The sequence below is a fragment of the Canis lupus genome, chromosome 29 (assembly GCF_003254725.2).
Source record: "Canis lupus dingo isolate Sandy chromosome 29, ASM325472v2, whole genome shotgun sequence".
In the NCBI taxonomy this organism is placed as follows: Eukaryota; Metazoa; Chordata; class Mammalia; order Carnivora; family Canidae; genus Canis; species Canis lupus.
The window spans coordinates 25,010,774-25,027,500 of NC_064271.1; the positions used below are offsets into that span (position 1 = coordinate 25,010,774).

A 16,727-nucleotide genomic window follows, 5' to 3' on the forward strand; every position below is an offset into this window, starting at 1 on the left:
TTACTTTGTTTCCATAACATCCTTGACCTTATTTTTAAATTAAAACTGGCTTATTTTGCAATAAGGTGCAATTTGTTCATTTATATGAACCGTATGTGGATTGAAAAAAAATCAAGATAAATCTTCATGCACAGCATACAATCAGATTACGCCTAGACTCTATATTTACGCGGGGTCTGATAGCAATCAATGGTTTAGCTTCATTGCATTTCAAGATGTATTTGCACCCAGTTGTCCAGTGATAGTGTCCTCACCCTGGAAATAATTTAGTTGCAAATTGACTGGAAGATGGTGAAAATTGAAAGTTAAAATTAGAAATACTCATAATAAACAGCAGAAAAAAGGTCAGATGATGCTGCGCTATGATGAGATTGGAATGGATGGTAAATGAGGTTTTGTGTTTGTCGTGAGATGTATGTGACATGCCTACCCAATGTCGCTGTAATATCCAGCCTCACAGAGGAGATTATCGGGAAAATTGATGCTGGAAAGAATTTTCTGTTAGATTGGGAAATTAGAATTGCACTCTTTTCTTTGATGTGTGTGAAGCTCCTGCACATTACATTGCTCATCTAGGCAAAATCCTAAACCATCTTTAACACCGAATATTTGGATTAACCTCATAAAACAATTGTCTTCTTGAGATTTGGACCATAAGTATTATGTGTACAGCCAAATGCCAAAACATCTAAAATAAGGTATGAAATCACAAAAAAAAAAAAAAAGCAGCGACAGATATGGAATGTATAGTAAAGTTTTTAATCCTGTATTCACCACATAAAAATAGTATTTTCATTTCTGAATTATAACTAGTCTGTTCTTTTTGGTATTTTGAAATGTTTTCAGTGTTCAAGAATTTTAGAAGAGAGATAAGTAATTAAACGCTAGTCAAAGTAACTGTTTTCTAAGTTAGCATTTGTGAATGGGAGTAGATGAGCTTTAAGGTGATAAAGGCATTCTGAGACACCAGAGAGCATGTGTTGTGGATGAATCTTTCAAGGTCACCTAGGGTTATCTAAACATGAGACAGGAGTACATTTTAAAATATATTTATAAAGCCCACTTAGTAGATAAAAAGAAGTGTGCTTTTTGCCTTTTGAGATTCACATCATTTAAAAGTGTTTGTCCAGTCATTTTTATGAGTCAGTGGATTTAGAGTCAGAGCTACTCGAAAAAACATACAGTTTTTCAGAATTTGATGTTGTGAGTCTTTTAAAATTGAGGTGTTCTATTCTTTTTTGGGAATCAGGAATAATCACACCAGAAAAGGAGCTAAAAGTCAGTGTGGGAGGGGGGACCCAGCCACTCCTGCTGGCGAAAGAAGAGGATGTTGCAACAAAAAGATCAAAACCTACAGAGGACAATAAATTCTGTCACGAACAGGTAAAAATGTTTTTTTTTTTTTTCCCCTTTGCTGTGTAAACCTGTTATTATTGTTGTTATTATTATTACTACTACTCCTGAGAGTTTTAGAGCCACAAACGAGTTCATGCTGTTAAAACGTATGTAGACACCGTGTTCAATTACTGTACCCTATACTATTACTATAGTATACCATACTCCACATTAATTGGTGTTACTTCTAATGTTCTACAGTCATCAGAGTCCATCAACTAACAGCAGCCGTGTTTATCCCGTATTCTCCAGCTCTTTCAGTGCCCTTATTGTAACTACAATAGTAGGGACCAGAGTCGTATCCAGATGCATGTCCTGTCACAGCACTCGGTACAGCCCGTCATCTGCTGTCCCCTCTGTCAGGACGTCCTCAGCAACAAAATGCACCTCCAGCTGCATCTGACGCATTTGCACAGCGTGTCTCCGGATTGTGTGGAGAAGCTGCTCATGACAGTAAGGAGACCAAACGTTGCTTCGCATGTGACATGATCTCTCTAAAAGTATCAACACGAAATCTGTAATTATTGCTTGAGAAATGTATTTTTTCTGCCTACTGATAGTTCTCTTACAGACCGTGTTCTAGAAATCACAACCGAGGCCCATTTATTTGTCGTCTCTTTTGCTTACGGAGAAAGGAAATATGATTCAAGGCATAGCTTATTCAGTAACATATTTTATTGTCTTGCTTTTAGATCTGTAATGTTAATTGCATGATTCACGTGGGCATGTTGAGTCTCAAACTTTCCTGATGATCGTTGTAAAAAAAAAAATAGACAGACAAAAACCTTCAAATCATATTTTTAAAAAAAGAAAAGAGGAATATGGCATTGTAATAGTATTGATCTAAAATCCGAAGGGATAGCCTTGGTCTGTAGGAGCCACAAAATGTCCCCGTTTCTGTGTGGAAAAATGTAAGTGGGATGGTCTACGGCCCAGCGGCAAATGTGATGGAGTCTGATTTCTGGGCTCCATGTGACATGAACCCCTTTGCTTCTCACAGGTGCCTGTGCCCGATGTGATGATGCCCAACAGTCTGCTACTGCCAGCTGCCGCCTCTGAGAAGTCAGAGCGGGACACACCTGCAGCCATCACAGCTGAGGGATCTGGGAAATATTCAGGTATGCCAGCCCGGGTGCAGGATCTGTGGAAAACACGTTCAGGGGCTCGCACGTGTGGTGATGTTCAGGACTATTACTATTAAAGTTATGTTGCTGCTGTTTAAAAGCATGGAGAAAAAAAAAACAACAGTAACAACTGTGGTGTTTCCAAGAGCTACATTTTCCAAAGCACATTTAGTATCTGGTTACCTATAACTGCTCTTAGGAGACCTAGAAGTGTCGATGACCAAGGATATTGTGTGTTCTCATTCCTAACCACTGGCGTCATGGCCCTCATATCATGCTGATTACAGCATACTATAACTACCTTTAACCTGCTTCTTCTTCTTCTTTTTTTTTTTTTTTTCCTATCCTGGAATTCCTTGAGATCGGGGGTGATTTCTTATTCACCTTTACATCCCCAGCACCCAGTACAGTGCTTGGCACACAGTAGTTGCTCAATAAGTATCTCCGCAAAGAATCAATTAGGGCCGCCTCGGCGGCTCAGTCGGTTAAGCATCCAACTCTTCATCTCAGCTCGGGTCTTGATCTCGGGTCGTGAGTTCAAACCCCACGTTGGGCTCCACGCTGGGCACGGAGCCTACTTCAGAAAGAAAGAAAGAATTGATTTAGCAGAAATCTTTCGAGTTTCCTACTTACTATATTTATTGGCATTTAAGCAGTAGGCTTTCTTCCTGTAAGTGACATATTTGTGCTTTCTTCCGCACAGGCGAAAGTCCAGTGGATGACAAAAGTATGGCAGGTCTTGATGATTCAAAGGCCAGCGTGGAAATAAAGAGCGAGGAGCAGAAACCAACTAAAGAACCCATGGAAGTGTCAGAATGGAATAAAAATAGCAGTAAGGATGTGAAAATCCCTGACACCCTACAGGATCAGTTAAGCGAGCAGCAAAAGAGGCAACCGCTCTCCGTGTCGGACCGCCACGTTTATAAGTACCGCTGTAACCACTGCAGCTTGGCTTTTAAGACTATGCAGAAGCTTCAGATACATTCCCAGTATCATGCGATTCGGGCCGCGACGATGTGTAATCTCTGCCAGCGTAGTTTCCGTACATTCCAGGCTTTAAAAAAACACTTGGAAGCAGGCCACCCCGAGCTGAGCGAGGCCGAACTTCAGCAGCTGTATGCCTCCTTGCCCGTGAACGGCGAACTGTGGGCAGAGAGTGAAACGATGGCACAGGACGACCACGGCCTAGAGCAGGACATGGAGAGAGAGTACGAGGTGGACCACGAAGGGAAGGCAAGTCCTGTAGGAAGTGATAGTAGCTCAATCCCGGATGACATGGGCTCTGAACCAAAGCGGACCTTACCTTTCAGAAAAGGGCCAAACTTTACGATGGAAAAATTCCTTGACCCATCGCGCCCGTATAAGTGTACAGTGTGTAAAGAGTCATTCACCCAGAAGAACATTCTCTTGGTCCACTATAATTCAGTGTCTCATCTGCATAAGTTGAAAAAGGTCTTGCAGGAAGCCTCCAGTCCCGTTCCTCAAGAGACCAACAGCAGCACAGACAACAAACCCTACAAGTGCAGCATCTGCAATGTTGCGTACAGCCAAAGCTCCACGTTGGAAATCCACATGAGGTCCGTGCTCCACCAGACAAAGGCGCGGGCTGCCAAGCTGGAGCCGAGCGGCCACGGGGCTGGTGGGCACGGCATGGCAGCAAACAGTAGTCCCAGCCAGGGGATGTTAGATTCCATGAGTCTCGCGACAGTCGGCAGCAAGGAGAGCCACTTAGATGCCAAAGAAATAAATAAAAAGCAAAGTCCGGACTTAATCTCTGCCCAACCTCCGCACCACCCGCTGCAGTCACCAGCACAAATTCAGATGCAGCTCCAGCACGAGTTGCAGCAGCAAGCTGCGTTCTTTCAGCCTCAGTTTCTAAACCCAGCCTTTTTGCCTCATTTCCCTGTGACCCCCGAAGCACTGTTGCAGTTCCAGCAGCCTCAGTTTCTCTTCCCCTTCTACATCCCCGGCACGGAGTTCAGCCTGGGGCCGGATTTGGGCTTGCCGGGCTCGGCCACGTTTGGAATGCCTGGCATGACCGGAATGGCAGGATCCCTGCTTGAAGACTTGAAGCAGCAGATTCAGACGCAGCATCACGTCGGCCAGACTCAGCTCCAAATCCTACAGCAGCAAGCACAGCAGTACCAGGCCGCGCAGCCCCAGCTGCAGCCCCAGAAGCAGCCGCAGCCGCAGCCGCAACCGCAGCCGCAGCCGCCGCCGCCGCCGCAGCCAGCAGCGAGCAAGTTGCTGAAACAGGAGCAACCGAACCTCGCCAGCGCCAGCGCCAGCGCCGACGGCCCCGTCCCGAAGGACGTGCCCCCGTACAAGGAGGCAGAGGAGGCTGCGGAGAAGCAAGAGAAGCCAAAGCAAGACTATACAAGCGAGGGGGAAGGACTCAAAGAAGGCAAGGACACGAAGAGGCAAAAATCCCTGGAACCATGCGTCCCGCCGCCCCGGATCGCTTCGGGGGCCAGAGGAAACGCAGCCAAGGCCTTGCTGGAGAACTTCGGGTTCGAGCTGGTCATCCAGTACAACGAAAACAGGCAGAAGGTCCAGAAGAAGGGCAAAGGTGGGGAAGCCGAGAGCACTGATAAGCTGGAGTGCGGGACGTGCGGCAAGCTCTTCTCCAACGTGCTGATCCTGAAGAGCCACCAGGAGCACGTGCACGGGCAGTTCTTCCCCTACGGCGCGCTGGAGAAGTTCGCCCGGCAGTACCGGGAGGCCTACGACAAGCTCTATCCCATCTCGCCGGCCTCGCCAGAGACGCCCCCGCCGCCCCCGCCGCCGCCGCCGCCGCCGCTGCCCGCCGCCCCCCCGCAGCCGCCCCCGCTGGGGCCCGGGAAGCTGCCCAGCGCCGGGGCCGGGGCCGCGCCCCTGCAGGCGCCCCCGCCCACGCCCCCGCCGCCGCCGCCGCCGCCCCCGCCGCCGCCGCCGCCGCCGCCGCCGCCCTCGGCGCCCCCGCAGGTGCAGCTGCCCGTGTCCCTGGACCTGCCGCTCTTCCCGTCCATCATGATGCAGCCCGTGCAGCACCCCGCGCTGCCGCCCCAGCTCGCCCTGCAGCTGCCCCAGATGGACGCGCTCTCGGCCGACCTCACCCAGCTCTGCCAGCAGCAGCTCGGGCTCGACCCCGGCTTCCTGCGGCATTCGCAGTTCAAGCGGCCGCGGACGAGGATCACGGACGACCAGCTGAAAATCCTGAGGGCCTACTTCGACATCAACAACTCGCCCAGCGAAGAGCAGATCCAGGAGATGGCAGAGAAGTCGGGCCTCTCGCAGAAGGTCATCAAGCACTGGTTCCGGAACACGCTCTTCAAGGAACGACAGCGGAACAAGGACTCGCCCTACAACTTCAGCAACCCTCCCATAACGGTCCTGGAAGATATCCGCATCGACCCGCAGCCCTCCTCCCTGGAGCACTACAAAGCGGACGCGTCTTTCAGCAAACGGTCTTCCAGGACCAGGTTCACGGACTACCAGCTGAGGGTCCTGCAAGACTTCTTTGACACAAACGCCTACCCGAAGGATGACGAAATAGAACAACTGTCCACCGTTCTCAACCTCCCCACGCGGGTCATTGTTGTGTGGTTCCAGAACGCCCGCCAGAAGGCCCGGAAGAGTTACGAGAACCAGGCGGAAACGAAAGACAATGAAAAAAGAGAACTCACCAACGAGCGGTACATCCGGACGAGCAACATGCAGTACCAGTGTAAGAAGTGCAACGTGGTGTTCCCCAGGATCTTTGACCTGATCACGCATCAGAAGAAGCAGTGTTACAAGGATGAAGATGACGATGCCCAAGACGAGAGCCAAACCGAAGACTCCATGGATGCCACCGATCAGGTAGTGTACAAGCATTGCACGGTGTCCGGCCAGACCGAGGTGGCCAAGAGCACCGCTGCCCCGGCCGCGAGCTCTGGCTCCGGGACCAGTACCCCCCTGATTCCGTCCCCCAAGCCAGAACTTGAGAAGACCTCTCCGAAACCTGAGTATCCCACAGAAAAGCCAAAGCAGAGTGACCCCACTCCCCCTTCTCAAGGCACCAAACCGGCCCTGCCGTTAGCATCAACGTCCTCAGACCCGCCGCAGGCCTCGGCGGCCCCGCCGCCGCAGCCACAGCCACCGCCCAAACAGCCCCAACTCGTCGGAAGACCTCCCTCGGCCTCTCAGACCCCGGTCCCTTCCAGCCCACTGCAGCTTTCCATGACTTCCCTCCAGAACAGTCTACCTCCACAGTTACTACAATACCAATGTGATCAGTGTACAGTTGCCTTCCCAACTCTGGAACTCTGGCAGGAGCACCAGCACATGCACTTCCTTGCTGCTCAAAACCAATTCCTTCACTCTCCATTCTTGGAAAGGCCCATGGACATGCCCTACATGATCTTCGACCCCAACAACCCGCTGATGACTGGACAGCTGCTGAGCGGTTCCCTCCCGCAGATGCCCCCCCAGACCGGCTCGGCCCACGGCACACCGCCCGCCCCAGTGGCTGCTTCCCTCAAAAGGAAACTGGACGACAAGGAGGACACGGCCTGCAGTGAGAAGGAGGGAGGGAACAGTGGCGAAGACCAGCACCGCGACAAACGCCTGAGAACCACCATCACCCCGGAACAGCTGGAGATACTCTATGAAAAATACTTGCTGGACTCCAATCCCACAAGAAAGATGCTGGATCACATTGCACGTGAGGTGGGGCTGAAGAAGAGAGTGGTGCAAGTGTGGTTCCAGAACACACGAGCTCGAGAGAGGAAGGGCCAGTTCCGGGCGGTGGGCCCGGCCCAGTCCCACAAACGGTGCCCCTTTTGCCGAGCCCTGTTCAAGGCCAAGTCGGCCCTAGAGAGCCACATTCGCTCCCGGCACTGGAACGAAGGCAAGCAGGCCGGGTACAGCCTGCCGCCGAGCCCGTTGATCTCAGCCGAGGATGGGGGAGAGAGTCCTCAGAAATACATTTATTTCGATTACCCGTCTTTGCCATTAACCAAAATTGATCTCTCAAGTGAGACGGAATTGGCTTCCACCGTGTCGACTCCGGTCAGCAAAACGGCGGAGCTGTCGCCCAAGAACCTTTTGAGCCCTTCCTCCTTTAAAGCAGAATGTTCTGAGGACGTGGAGAATTTGAACGCGCCGCCTGCCGAGGCGGGGTACGATCAAAACAAAACTGATTTTGATGAGACGTCGTCGATTAACACAGCGATCAGTGACGCCACGACGGGCGACGAGGGCAACGCTGAGGTGGAAAGCGCCACGGGGAGTTCCGGAGACGTGAAGCCAGCCCTGTCTCCCAAGGAGCCCAAAACTCTCGACCCCTTGCCAAAACCCGCCACCACGCCCACCACGGAGGTCTGCGAGGAGAAATTTCTCTTTTCCCTCACCAGCCCCTCCCTACATTTCAATGATAAGGACGGTGACCACGACCAAAGCTTCTATATCACCGACGACCCCGACGACAATGCTGACCGCAGCGAGTCCTCCAGCATAGCCGACCCGAGTTCCCCAAATCCCTTTGGCTCCGGCAATCCTTTCAAGTCCAAAAGCAACGATCGACCAGGTCACAAGCGGTTCAGAACCCAGATGAGCAACCTCCAGCTCAAGGTTCTCAAGGCTTGCTTCAGCGACTACCGAACTCCAACCATGCAGGAATGCGAGATGCTGGGCAATGAGATCGGTCTGCCCAAACGCGTGGTCCAGGTGTGGTTCCAGAATGCAAGGGCGAAGGAAAAGAAATTTAAGATTAACATAGGGAAGCCCTTCATGATTAATCAGAGTGGAGCAGAAGGCACCAAACCAGAGTGTACCCTCTGCGGGGTCAAGTACTCTGCCCGCTTGTCCATCAGAGATCACATTTTCTCCAAACAGCACATTTCAAAGGTGAGGGAGACCGTGGGGAGCCAGCTTGATCGGGAGAAAGATTACTTGGCTCCGACCACCGTCCGGCAGCTGATGGCACAGCAAGAACTTGATCGTATAAAGAAAGCTTCGGACGTGCTGGGCTTGGCGGTCCAGCAGCCGAGCATGATGGACAGCGGCTCCCTCCACGGCATCAGTCTGCCAGCAGCCTATCCAGGCCTCCCTGGCCTCCCTCCGGTTCTCCTCCCTGGAATGAACGGTCCATCCTCCTTGCCCGGATTTCCACAGAACTCAAACAGTAAGTCATTTCAAGGAGAGTCAGTCTAATTAATTCATTAATAGTAGGCAGCCGATCACGTGTAACCAAGAACAGGGTACGTTTGGATCTCCTTTAATCTCAGTAAGTGACACCTTTACCTTATTTGAAATCGATATTTTATTGGCTGCAATTAAGAAGCAGGAAGTGAGTCCACCCGAACATACGCAGAAAAAGAAACACTAGGTAGGTCATAGCAGTGTCTCAGAGCTATATTGATTATTTATATCGGTACATCCTTATGTCGTAGAGGTATTCCTTTTATATAATTATTTTAATACTGATTTCAAATGGCATTTTAGCACAAACATGTGGCATAATATTCAATATACATATTAATAAAGCAAAGCATTAAATAATACATTTTTTGGATCTTAATTTATGTTCTTCCCAAGGAAAAAGTTTGTTTGTTTGTTTGTTTGTTTGTTTTGGGTTTGGTTCTTCTCCTCCTCCTTCTTTTCCTCCTCCTTCTCCTCCTCCTCCTCCTCCTCCTCCTCCTCCTCCTTCTCCTTCTTCTCCTCTTTCCTCTTCCTCCTCCTCCTCTTTTTCTCCTTCTCCTCCTCCCCCTTCTTCTCCTTCTTCCTCTTCTCCTCCTCCTCCTCCTCCTCCTTCTTCTTTCTTCTTCTTCTTCTTCTTCTTCTTCTTCTTCTTCTTCTTCTTCTTCTTCTTCTTCTTCTTCTTCTTCTTCTCCTTCTTCTTCTCCTTCTTCTTCTCCTTCTTCTCCTTCTCCTCCTTCTTCTTCTTTTTCTTCTTCATCTTCTCCTTCCTCTTCCTCTTCTTCTTCAGTGACAGGAAGTTGAAAAGTTAAGGGCCCCCTAGATAGAGGAATTCACCTACATTACACCTAGCAGATAATAAGCTTATGTTCAAAGCTTAACTTCTAAAAATATGACCTCTGTGATCATTTGCAATTTAGCATTGCTATAAGATTTTGATTTTTAGAGCTCCCATTGTTACTTGGTACTTCAATAAATTTATAATCTTAGAAGTATATTTATATTAACCTATGACTTCTTACCCCCATCTCCACCCCAGGTCTATAATTAAGTCATAACTAAATTGTAAAGCTGTTTGAGGCAACCCCAGTTGATAAATCCAATTCTTTTTTTTTTTTTTTTGATGAATCCAATTCTGTGTTCATCAAGAGAAATATAATTTATGCAGTGTAGATTTTGTGAATAGAGGATAGGCATCCAATTATATTGGCTTAAAAAAATTGAATACAGTGAGCGAGGCAATCACACAGCCAAACACGTAACAAATGTTGTATGTTTTATATGTTATACATAGAACATTACATATTATGCAAAGTAGAAAAAAGGATTCTCTTATAATTTCTTCCTTCAAGTTTTATTTTTCAAATTAACAGCGTTTTTTTTAAAAAACAAAACAAAACAAAAAACAGGGCAGCCCCAGTGGCTTAGCGGTTTAGCGTCGCCTTCAGCCCAGGGCGTGATCCTGGAGACCCCCAACATGGAGCCTGCTTCTCCCTCTGCCTGTCTCTCTCTCTCTCTCTCTCTCTATCTCTAATGAATAAATAAAATCTTAAAAAAAACACAGAAATAAGAAAACATCAGTGATGTTTTTTACCTTTTCACAAGGAAACTTTGATATTATTTAGAATGAACTAATTACACGTATCTACAGAGTTTCCAAAACACACAAAGCTTTTCTAATTTTCACAAATTAGACTTTTGCATACATTTCAGACTTTCCAGTTTCATCTTTCTCTTCTAAAAACCAAAGTTGCCATGTCAGTGGTAGGAAGGTCCTCCTATTTTAACTTTTAGCGTAGGAGATATGAAAACAATGGTATCAAATGGCCCTTTGACCATGACTAGCTCCTCGGGATCCTCCTTTCCAGAATGACTAGCTGACATTAGAGAGTAGCAGAGTAGACCTACACACGTAAGGAATGTGCCCAAGAGCAATTCTGCAATGGCCCTTCCCTTAACTATCATACCAACTACCTTGCCCCTAAGTAATATTCTGGGCTTAATTATCTGGATATTCTTGGGGCCTCAAAATGTTAAAGCTACAGTTGCATGATTTGTCTCTACATTTAAATCAAGTCAGAAAAAAAAAATAAATCAAGTCGGACATAATTATTTTAAGAATAATGCGGTGCTTGGTTTTCTTTTGCAGATGAATGTGTTAATCTTCCACTCCCACTTCACGTGTCACTGTGATTATTGACACATAGAAAAATGTTTTATGTGGAAAAGCTTCTATGATCAGTTACATAAAATCGAGATTTTCCACATAATGTCTGATATGGAAAAACCCCTATGGACAGCTATGTAAAGTTTACAGCTATGTAAAATTCAAAATAAAATATTATGTAAAATAGAGTAAAATCTGATACTTTACATCTGCTAAGAACAGTTTAAGTATCTATGCCTTTAATCTACAAGTCTGCTTTAATTGATGCAGCCCATGTTGTCACCCTTTTCAGTGGCAGCCAGAGCATCTGGTTTTTCTTTCTGCTGGGTAATGGGTCCTTCGCTGACTGCCCTTCTGGTCCATTACTCCAAAACCAGCACCCAGAGGGCTTGCATAAGAGAAAGTGAGAAAGGAAGAGGGAAGTGTTTATGAAATACTTAAATAACCTAAACTTTCTTCTCATTCAATTCAACATAGATATTATTTGTATCCTTTCCCTACCCCAAAATGTGGGCTCTGTTCATAAGAGTTTCAAAAAGATGCTGGAGGCCTCTCTTCAGTGAGCAGTATCTACAGATGCATCAGGTGTTGAGGAACTCGGGCTTTGAATCTGTTGCTTTATTCAATCATAGACCAAAACAGACCAGAGAATGATGCAAAGAGAAAAGGTCTGTGAACGTACCTACTAGAATTTGCAATTTCTCTTGAATCCGTTCTTTGTCTGTGATAGATTTTCAACATTAACACAGAGGAGGTACCAGCAGGACCTGGTCTGAGAGCCACACTTCCAGTTCACATCCTTTTTAGGCTAATTTACCTGTAGTGGGTAATGCTGAGTCTTTTAATTATCTCTATCTCTATGAGATAGAGTGGAGCTGTGGTTCTCCATCCTTCTATCCTCATCTTTCCGCTGGGTTCTTTCTTCCCAAATATCTCCTTTGCTTTCTGGGAGAAGAAAAAATGCTTTCTAAGTAGCATATATCTATCTGTGTAGCATATATCTGAGCCCATGCCCTGGGCTCTTGGCACAACTTGATATATACATGAATAAACTTTGAGAATATGACATGTTCATCTTGGGCCCACTTTAATGGGATTTATTTATAGAAAAGCCTTCATTTTAAAGATAACCCATCCCTTTGAAGGTAAATCTGAGGGGGTTGATCCTAAGGAAATCCCAGAAAAGGGACTCCATTGGATATGAGATGTGCCATAAAGTAATGTCTGATTCCAAAGGCTACACGCCAAAATTGGTTTAAATTGCAATGTACGTGTTCAGTTTTAGTATTTATCAACCTCTAAATTTTCTGGCTTAATCACCCATTTTATTCTGTATTGGGTGGAATGGCTGTTCTGCTTTACCAGCTTTAAGACTTACCTTGCTTCCAACAAATCTTCAAATCATTTCGTCTTTCAAGATCATAAGAAGGCCCTTTCGAGGGTAATATGCATCATGTGTGCCTATTTCCTGAATGATGACCCAGCCCTCTGTTCAGTAGTACTAATTACTATGACTCATTTGCTAATACAGTGAATAATTTTCCACTTTAAAAATTTCCACATTTGTCTTCTTCTCTCAGGATCGTATGCAAAAAGGGCAAGTGGCAATAGGAAATCACGATACCGTACACCTGAAAAAATTCAAAAACTTTAGGTTTACATTTAATGCTTGAGGGTGTTGGCTTCCTTTGGCATTTTGCTCAAGATGAATAGAAAACTAACTTGATTTTCTATTTTTAACTTATTTACTTTATCCTTTTAAGCAGTGTCTGATTTTTATATCTTCCATTAGTGTTTGGAAATACTGTCTAACCCAATTTCCTTAAACGGAATGTTAGAACATGCCTTTTGCATTTTTCTCATACTTCAGTGTAATTTACTAGCACATTTGGGGTAAATCTAGATAAGAGTCAGTCTTTCATAATTTTAGCACAATTGTCTTTGGCTCCATGTACATAATAAGTTCTATTTTCACCTCAAAAATAAATTGTCCCTCTGGGAGACCAAAATCAAGGAAACCTGAGAGAAAATAATGGTATCTAAGTTCATTGCAAGACTGGCGTTTTCTTCCAAAAGCGTAACTTTCGGGAATAGGCAGCTGTTTCAGGAGAATAAAACAAACAAACAAAAAATGATAACAGGAGATTATAGGAGATTATTTGTAGAAAAAAAGTTTCCTCTTTCAGTGAAATGTCAATGAATTGGAGTAGGAGTTAGGGAGCAGGAACAAACAAACGTGTCTTTAGCACTATCCCTTGGTGACAGACGTGAAAATTGGACATGCATTTAGTTATAGTTGGCACCACTTTTTCTGTATCAGGATTACTGTTCAGTGTTTTCTCTGCTATTTCCGATTTTCATATATCTGCATCTCTTTTCCTAAAATTTTTACTTCATTGTTAATTATTTAACTCAGATGACTTCTCAAGATGTTGAATTCCTGAAAATCGCTGATAGTCTTTGACCATAGTGGTTAGGAATACCGTTGCAGTCTTCTAAAAATCTTCATGCCAGTCTGTCATATGGCCTCTGGATGGGAACTTGTAAACCCCAAGTGATGGGAAAGCCTGAGTCAACAACTATGGATCCTTTTTGCTTTCTCACTACCATTGCTGGTTTGGGCCTTTTAGTTCCTTAAGATTTCTCACTTGAAATGACCATGTCAGAGAGATAAGTAAGCCAGCAATTTTCATAGACATGGGAGGCAAAAGCACTTAGGTGGAGGTGGTACAATCGAGTATGAAGGCTAGTTGAACTAAACCTAGAACTAAGGTTGGCTTTATGAATAGGCAAAAGAAGCTCAGCACCAACATAGTATCATTATGACAATGCAAGGAAGGTTCTTTGGTCCTTAGTAAAGCTCCTTCCACCTGAATCATATCTGAAATTCTGTAGTTAGATATTAATACCTTTGACTTACTGAATTCTCCTCTGTTAAAAGGAAAGTAGCATAGAATATCATGAAATCAGAATACCAGCAGGAAGAAATCCCAAATTATATAATCTAATATATATTAAGCCTTTTCAGAAATAAGTGTATTCTGAGGGCTGCCTGGGTGGCCCAGTTGGTTGAGTTTCCAACTCTTGATTTCCACTCAGGTCAAGATCTCAGGGTCCTGAGATCGAGCCGCTTGCCCCCACATTGGGCTCTGTATAAGCAATAAGCAAAAAGTTTGCCTGGATTCTCCTTCTCCCTCTGCCGGCCCCCAACCCCCACGCCATGTGTGCACATACACTTGGACATCTGAGCGCGCACTCTCTCTCAAATAAATCCTTAAAAAAAAAAAAGAAATAGGTATATTCAAATCTTTGGTTCTTTCTTGCAAATACAATTTTATAGAAAGGAAAGCAGAAAGAAGAAAGGCCTAGTAGTGTGTGCCCTTATTAGGGCAAGGAGTTGAGGGCTTGTGCCCCCAAAAACAACTCCATTACTTCACAGTTTTCTTAGGGCTAGTCTATGTCCTGCGAATCTAAGAAGTCTAATCATACCAAATTGGGTTAAAGATTCAAGAATTTGGGGCAGCCCGGGTGGCTCAGCGGTTTTAGCGCCGCCTTTGGCCCAGGGCATGATTCTGGAGGCCCCGCGATCGAGTCCCACATCGGGCTCCCTGCATGGAGCCTGCTTCTCCCTCTGCCTGTGTCTCTGCCTCTCTATCTCTCTGTGTCTCTCATGGATAAATAAATAAAATCTTTAAAAACAAAACAAAACAAAAAAGATTCAAGAATTTATTCATTCATCCCTACCATTCCCCTGCAAATCTTAAGCCATTTTCATTTAAATGTTTTTCCAACATGTCAGCCATTATTCTATAAAATGTGGATACTTGCTACCAGTTTCTCCTGGAAATACAATGTGAATTTTCAAGGTTTTTCTTTTTCTTTTGCATTTTGAATATTTGTATTTTTTTAGCTTTGGAATTGATCCAATTATAAACTTTGAGTGTCAGCTCTAAAATTTAGTTTCCCCAAACTTCATCTCCCATTGAGTCACAGATTTCTCTCTGTCAAGTCACCTAACAGCTCTCAGACTCAATTTTAGTACTTAAAAAAAAAAAAAAAAAAATGGAGTTTTTAGCATCTTTCCCCATTACCATTGAGGATATTGGGGAACTATTCTGTAACGTGATGGAAATTACTTAGAGATTATCACTAATAACAACTAAAGAAATTATTCCAAAGTAAATCAGGGAAGAGTTGGGTGTGGTGAGGTTACAAAGAAGATCAGCCAGTAATAAGCTAGGCTAATTGACAATAATATGATAATGATTAGGGTCAAATTGAGAGTGATGTTGAGAACTTGAGAATATCTTGAATGCTAAGCCCAAGAAAAGTTTTCTTACCTGGGTGAAGTCTAAAGTTTGTTTGTTTTCTAGCTAAAGAAGCATGCAGTTTTTGTATCACTTGTCTTTCTTTCTTTCTTTCTTTCTTTCTTTCTTTCTTTCTTTCTTTCTTTCTTTCTTTCTTTCTTCTTTCTTTTTTTCTTTCTTTTGAACACTCAAGTGTTGCATTTAGCATAGAGGTAAGACTTTGAACAATATTAAAAGAGGTGGTTGTCTTAATTCTATGATCATTTTCTCCACAGCTGTCCACTAATTTAAACTTGATTCACCTTCTCCTGGTTAATTCTTCCCTGTGCCCATGAGGCCTCTATCACAGTCGTTGCCTAGATCCCTGGGCCGAGAGCTGTAATCTCCTTCAAGAATGAACCACCATCCATAAGGCTCCGTGTCTGTTCCTTTTGTAGTCACCTTTATTTGCCTCTAAAAAAACATATTCAGGAAAGGCACAGACTTACAATTCCCTTTTCTACCCTGAGCTGTGGTTTAGTTTCTCACCCAACTATCCAGCTCATAAAAATGGCTCTGTGATAGGTTATTAGTAGCCACTACGTTCAGCTGAGTCCTTGAGATCCAGGTGGAGTCATACTGTCCTGGGCCTGTGTCTGCCTACCGGGAATTTAGCTCCCCTTCTCTAGTGGGGTTAGAATCCTTTTGGCACACCACAAGCAAACCTGGAAGAAGCATGTTTGGGGGTGGGGGTGATAAAGTTGAATGTTAATATATTCAGTTCCCCTCAAGTACTCTGTTAGCCAGATTGTCAGGGTGGTAATAAATAGTTTGATCCGAACCCTTAAAAATGAAATCGTGCCTAACCACGCTCAGCCGGTTAGCATGAAGAGCCGTGACTTCACCGCTGGTTGGTTTTTTGTTTGTTGGCTTGTTTTTTGGTGCCACCGGTGGTCATTTACTATTGCTCTTTAATTAGCTTACCACCTTCTTTATTTAACGGAAATGCACTTTTCTACCGCAAGCGAGGCGGATGAACTTCATTTTGTTTGATGGCTCCTAACTTTTAGTGAAGGTGGTGATTATCAGACTGTTCAGGCGAAGGAGGAGGGAGGCCACCTTCCCAGAGGCAGAGTAAGAAATCGGTGACAATGAGCAGCAGAGTAGGGAGCTGCGCAAGGCGTGTCATTAGAAGCCACCACTGCTGGTCACCACGATGCACCTGCCTTTCCTAACGTGAGAGCGCTGGTTGGGGGGAGCGAAATGTGGCTAAAGCGTGCCGATCTCCTCCCTCAGAGTCACGGTGGGCGTTGAAACTGCTAGAAGAACTGCTAGAACCCCCGGAAGGCTGGTGCGGGTGGCTCTCCCCGGTGCGGGCGATGCGTCCCCCCCGCTGCCGCCCAGCGGGCAGCGCGGGCCGTTCAGGTGTCGCTCGGTGCACTGACAGTGGCCGTGTCTCTGTTGTCGTTTTCAGCTTTAACACCTCCCGGTGCAGGCATGCTTGGGTTTCCTACTTCAGCTACTTCGTCTCCTGCCCTGTCTCTCAGCAGTGCCCCCACCAAACCTTTGCTGCAGACTCCACCACCTCCGCCACCT

General features: G+C 45.5%; 1 protein-coding gene and 1 long non-coding RNA gene across 2 annotated transcripts in view; one reads left to right on the top strand and one right to left on the bottom strand.

The window, feature by feature from the left end:
* ZFHX4 (zinc finger homeobox 4) overlaps positions 1 to 16,727 on the top strand; it is a 158,800-nt gene that overhangs the window by 137,947 nt on the left and 4,126 nt on the right. The window contains exons 6-10 of the mRNA XM_035708274.2: positions 1,250 to 1,383; positions 1,648 to 1,848; positions 2,396 to 2,513; positions 3,223 to 8,664; positions 16,606 to 16,727. The exon at positions 16,606 to 16,727 is cut by the window's right edge and continues 4,126 nt beyond it. Of these exons, the coding sequence (XP_035564167.1) occupies positions 1,250 to 1,383; positions 1,648 to 1,848; positions 2,396 to 2,513; positions 3,223 to 8,664; positions 16,606 to 16,727 (6,017 nt within the window). The remainder of the gene's footprint in view (positions 1 to 1,249; positions 1,384 to 1,647; positions 1,849 to 2,395; positions 2,514 to 3,222; positions 8,665 to 16,605) is intronic.
* LOC112678633 (uncharacterized) lies at positions 2,053 to 3,268 on the bottom strand. Its single transcript, XR_003147714.3, has 2 exons — positions 2,904 to 3,268; positions 2,053 to 2,536 (listed from the first exon to the last, which is right to left on the bottom strand). It is a non-coding gene; the product is annotated as an uncharacterized LOC112678633 (long non-coding RNA).